This window comes from Palaemon carinicauda, chromosome 45, assembly GCF_036898095.1.
Source record: "Palaemon carinicauda isolate YSFRI2023 chromosome 45, ASM3689809v2, whole genome shotgun sequence".
NCBI lineage: Eukaryota > Metazoa > Arthropoda > Malacostraca > Decapoda > Palaemonidae > Palaemon > Palaemon carinicauda.
In genome coordinates this window covers 22756854-22762665 of record NC_090769.1, presented here as the reverse complement: position 1 = coordinate 22762665, position 5812 = coordinate 22756854, and the positions used below count along the sequence as shown (strand labels likewise).

The window sequence follows — 5812 nt, the reverse complement described above, 5'->3', positions numbered from 1 at the left end:
TAAACTATAAAAACTTTAACAAAACAAGAGGAAGAGTAATAAGATATAAGATAGAACCGTGTCTCTCCGTGTACCCTCAAGCAAGAGAACTCTAACCCAAGACAGTGGAAGACCGTGGTACAGAGGCTATGGTTCTGCAAATACAATGAATTCTAATCTTAAATACGAAGAAATAAAGTAAATTTTATTTAGATTTTATTCTGTTAGGGCACTGGCACTGTCCCTTGCCTCTGCTATTTATGGGCGACCTTGAAACCTTTAAACTAGATCAGTGGTTCCCAACCTGGGGGAAATTTGAAGCTTCCAGGGGGGAAATAATTACACTACCTACTAACTAAAACAAGCGGAAAATATCCACATAGTACGTGCGGCAATTTGTTGTTAGCCATTCAATTGTGATATGATCATATCATTTCTCACTGACATGATATTCAAGGGGAGAATTGGAATATCATGCCCATTTCTGAGGCAGGCGAGTGGGCATGAGGGCTAGGCGGGGCATGACGGGGGAAATCTGGATGGTTGAACTGGGTGCAGGGGTGAAATGACTGAAAAAAGGTTGGGAACCAACGAACTAGATTAACACAAGGCCGACATGAGTTTTGATACGTAGTAGTTAATCACCATGAACACACTGCAGTATCCATGATTCGAAAAAAGGAGAGAAATGTTAGTAGTCCCTATAATTTGGACAAGTTCAAACAAAATAACTGGAATAAAAGGACTAGTTGGGTGAGAGAAAAAGGTGCTACCAATGAGGCCACATCGTAGTAGTAGTAGTAGTAGTAGTAGTAGTATAGTAGTAGTAGTAGTAGTAGTAGTATACTAAATTTTTAATGAGGCACATTTGCACCGACTCGCAGGGGTGCCCTTTTAGCTCCAAAAATATTCCTACAGGCTGATAGGTTAAAATTATTTCGTCCACCCAATCAGTTAGCAGGAAACTTTTCCGAGCTAAAGGGGCCCCCCTGCCAGTCAGTGCAAATGCGCCTCATTAAAAAACAATTAGTATAGTAGTAGTAGTAGTAGTAGTAGTAGTAGTAGTAGGAAAATGCTCTTAGGAAATCCCCATTGAATATTCGTAAACGGCTGAATTCTAAGCAAACGAGAAAAGCAGACACGATTCCAGCCGCCGAAAATTGATCAGTGGTTGAAAGGGTTGGCGACAGGGAAGCGCTGACCACCGAAAATGTTGACCCAATGGAGAAACGTGATAGGGAGTCAATGAATGAAGGGGAGAGAGAAACAGTAGACGGGAGGGGGCCTTCTGGAAATGGACAGGGGTAGGGGGAGATGGTGGCTTTCGACGGACGGTAGGGGGAGATGGTGGCTCTCGACGGATGGTAGGGGAAGATGGTGGCTCTTGACGGACGGTAAGGGGAGACGGTGGCTCTTGACGGACGGTAAGGGGAGACGGTGGCTCTTGACGGACGGTAGGGGGAGATGGTGGCTCTAGATGGACGGTAGGGAGAGATGGTGGCTATAGATGGACAGTAGGGAGAGATGGTGGCTATAGATGGACGGTAGGGGGATATGGTGGCTCTCGATGGACGGTAGGAGGAGATAGTGGCTCTCGACGGACGGTAAAGGAAGATGGTGGCTCTCGATGAACAGTAGGGGGAGACGGTGGCTCTCGACGGATGGTAGGGGGAGATGGTGTCTCTCAATGGATGGTAGGGGGAAATGGTGGCTCTCGACATACGGTAGGGGGAGATGGTGGCTCTCGAGATACGGTAGGGGGAGATGGTGGCTCTCGCTGGACGGTAGGGGGAGATGGTGGCTCTCGACGTACGGTAGGGGGGAGATGGTGGGTCTCGACGTACGGTAGGGGGAGATGGTGGCTCTCGACATACGGTAGGGGGAGATGGTGGCTCTCGACATACGGTAGGGGGAGACGGTTGCTCTCGAGATACGGTAGGGGGAGATAGTGGCTCTAGACATACGGTAGGGGGAGATAGTGGCTCTAGACATACGGTAGGGGGAGATGGTGGCTCTCGACATACGGTAGGGGGAGATGGTGGCTCTCGACATACGGTAGGGGGAGACGGTTGCTCTCGAGATACGGTAGGGGGAGATAGTGGCTCTAGACATACGGTAGGGGGAGATAGTGGCTCTAGACATACGGTAGGGGGAGATGGTGGCTCTCGACATACGGTAGGGGGAGATGGTGGCTCTCGATAGATGGTAGGGGGAGTTGGTGGCTCTCGCTGGATGATAGGGGGAGATGGTGGCTCTCGATAAATGGTAGGGGGAGATGGTGGCTCTCGATAGATGGTAGGGGGAAATGGTGGCTCTCGATAGATGGTATGGGGAGATGGTGGCTCTCGAGGGACGATAGGGCGATTTAGATTCACCCCAGGTCTCATATATCAGGCTAATGAGAGTGTACATTATGGGTCAACAGGTAAATAGAGTTCACTTTGCATTCGTAGGGGATCAGTTGCGGGGGGAGATATGATATGTTGTTTACCCCGAGCGGTAATCCTCTAGTGTAGGAGTCATTAGTCCATATGGCTCTCCCCTGTCAATGCCAGGACATTTTGTGCTTGGCCAGATTTGTAGAATGCTTTGTGGAGTGATGGGGCATTTTATTCTACAATGTTGAGTGTGAGCACAGTATTCCTTGCCTTAGTCAGAAGCAAAGGGTGTGTATTCAATCCTGTCGTTTATTTATTTGTTTGCGAGCAACTTTATACACAAATTACTGTACCAATTTTGACCTAATTTGTTGGTCACATTGGGTATAATTCAAGGATAAATCTATAACATTTTGGATTAAGTACATCAAAGTATGCAGCAGTACTTTGAAAATAATGGCAATGTTAAGTAAATGGCAAATATTATGTTAGTTTATTTTTTGTTTGTGAACAACATTACGTGAAAATTATAGAACCAGTTTCAATGAAACTTGGTCGACATGTGTAGTAGGACCCAAAGACAAATCCATTAGATTTGGAAGAAAATACTTTTAAGTACCAGCAAAATGTGGCGCGGTGAAGGCATGCTCCTACTGAGTGCCCCTCTTTTTAATTTTTTCATGTTATTTTTCTAGGTTGTATAAAATATAGTATGGCATTAACGTATAATTTTAGGATTTTAATTTTTATAGAATGTAGAATATTTCCACTTACTCACTTTTTAATATACATCAAACCTTCCTCATATTGGCAGATCACACCTCGAAGGTTAATGCTAAATAAAGTATTCTTCTTATTACGCGAAACTACTAAAGGATTATTTATAAAATATACAGTCAAAGGATAAACAAAAAAATATTAATGAGACTCCAAAACTTGAGTCACAAAAAGCCAAGTCAAACAATTAAAAAGTTAGATATCGTCTTCTTCAGCCCAGAGGGCCTTGTAACTTAAGTCTGGCGTGTAGTGTGCGTAGAGTTGTTTGAACAGTGGCTGGGCGGAATGCCAAGAGGAAAGCTAATGGATTGTGTCAATACAGACCAGGCACAGAAGGAACGAGGGGAAAACAGGGGAGGAGGGGAGGGGGAAAACAGGGGAGGAGGGGAGGGAGCAAACAGGAAGGGACGGGAAGAAGCGAATGGGCAATGGGTGCCCTTCAGGAACGAGGGGAAATGCATTTTGGGGATGGAAGTGTCTGGAGACCTATTAGAGAAGTCCTTATTGTTAAAATAGACATAAGGAGAGCATTACGTAGACAAGTGGGTACATTCCGAGGGGGAAAAAACAAAGCTGTCCTCATTGAAAGGCTTTGTGTAAACACAAAATCCCTGGTTGGAATGGAAAAACTGGAATGCTTGGCTGGAACAATGCGGATGGGAGGAGGGACCCATTCTTTGCTTCCAGTCATCAGATTCACAGGAGGGTAGGAAGTTGATATGCAAGTCGTTTAGTGTGTGTAGACTTACACAAGCATATACATACACGTACACAAACATATATATTCATACATTATTAAGAACATATTTATACTGTATATAAAAATACGCACTGTAAATGTAATGCATATATATCCATACATAAATAGAAATATATATATATATATATATATATATATATATATATATATATATATATATATATATATATATATATATATATATATATATATATATATATATTTAATACAAATATATATACTGCATATAAAAATAATATAATATACATATAGATAATGTATATATATATATATATATATATATATATATATATATATATATATATATATATAACTTTATATATATACATGAGTGTTTGTGTATGTATAGTGTGCATATAAATAATAACTAAATATAATCACGTTCTTCAGTAAACAAAACTCACACGGCAATATACAACACGCAAAAAAATTATACAACAAAATCATGTAAACTTCCTGGGATACAGCAACACTTTAGAAATCATTATATACACTTAAGCAAAAGCAAAGTAATGAGTTCCATCACCTTAGGGATTTTTTTATGAAATTCCTGTTTTCTGAACTTGGTAAAAAAACATTTTATATGATTTTTCCCGATTAAAATGCTTGCCAAATATATTTCAAAGTCAGGAGAAATCATATGATATAACTTTTCCCCATTAAAAAGTTTTCCAAATATATTTCTTCATAGATTAATGCATTATTGTGATTTTTGTCCATCCAGCTTGAAAATAATTCATCTAATTACCCAATCAATCATTGCTCATTAATCTTAAAGGAGCTGATAGTTTTATTCTTACGATAATATTTCCTAGGAATCCTCCTGGCTCGTGTCCTGTCGTATGAGCTGATTGCCTGATCACGAGCCATGGAAATGGTATTAATATCCAGAGCCAATATTCTTCATATTCCTAATACTCTTAATGTTCTTAATGTACATCAGAACAGAGTTGCCAGGTTGGGCTTTTTCAGGTCTAAAAAACCGCAAATTTCTTCTTTTTTAGGAAAATAAAACTAAAATTTGGCCTATTTAAAAAATAGATTGGCCTTTACCCATGAAAAAGGTGGGCCCAAAATACTATATTTATGGCCTTTTTTCTACTAATGCATTGGCCTTTTAAAGCTTCTGTTGATTAGAAATCAGATTCGTCACAGAGTTGTCAGGTTGGCCTTTTTTTCAGGCCCAAAAAACTCAAATTTGGCCTTTTTAAAAACTAGATTGGCCTTTATCTATGAAAAAGGCCCTAAATACTATATTTATGGCCTTTTTTCTACTAATGCATTGGCCTTTTAAAGCTTCTGTTGATTAGAAATCAGATTCGTCACAGAGTTGTCAGGTTGGCCTTTTTTCCGGCCCAAAAAACTCAAATTTGGCCTTTTTAAAAACTAGATTGGCCTTTATCTATGAAAAAGGCCCTAAATACTATATTTATGGCCTTTTTTCTACTAATGCGATGGCCTTTTAAAGCTTCTTTTGATTAGAATTTGGTCTTTTCTTGGGCTTTTCCAGGTCTAAAATCCTCAAAATTGTCCTTTTTTTAGGAAAAGGAACCTCAAATTTGGCCTTTTTTTTTAAATTTGTTGGCTTTTACCCATGAAAAAGGTGGGCCCTAAATACTATATTTATGGCCTTTTTTTTACTAATGGGATGGCCTTTTAAAGCCTCTGTTGATTAGAAGTTGTCTTTTTCTCATTTAGAAAACGTGGCAACCCGACTGATGGGAAAAAAACTGGTGCGTGTATAGGGAAGGGCAACGTTCTGTAACTTAGTGGTATTGCATAATTCATAAGGTCACCGTTGGGTCGCTTCATCGTGAACTAAAAGATGGCAAGAGCTGAGAAAGATTTGATACTGGATAGAATAGGAAGTGTTGTGTATTTTGAACAGTTTTAGAAGGAAATTTATGTTGGATAGCGG

The 5812-nt window shown here is 40.3% G+C and overlaps 1 protein-coding gene across 1 annotated transcript; it reads right to left on the bottom strand.

Moving 5' to 3' along the window:
• Nucleotides 1-929: 929 nt before the first annotated feature.
• On the bottom strand, nt 930-2366 carry LOC137634846 (adhesive plaque matrix protein-like). The gene has a single exon (XM_068367399.1). It carries the CDS (start codon nt 2364-2366, stop codon nt 930-932), a length of 1437 nt encoding a protein of 478 aa, XP_068223500.1.
• Between the last annotated feature and the right edge of the window lie 3446 nt (nt 2367-5812).

What these genes read in the sequence shown, in the direction of transcription:
- LOC137634846 (XM_068367399.1), bottom strand. Translation starts at nt 2,366, where the DNA reads ATGAGACCTGGGGTGAATCTAAATCGCCCTATCGTCCCTCGAGAGCCA.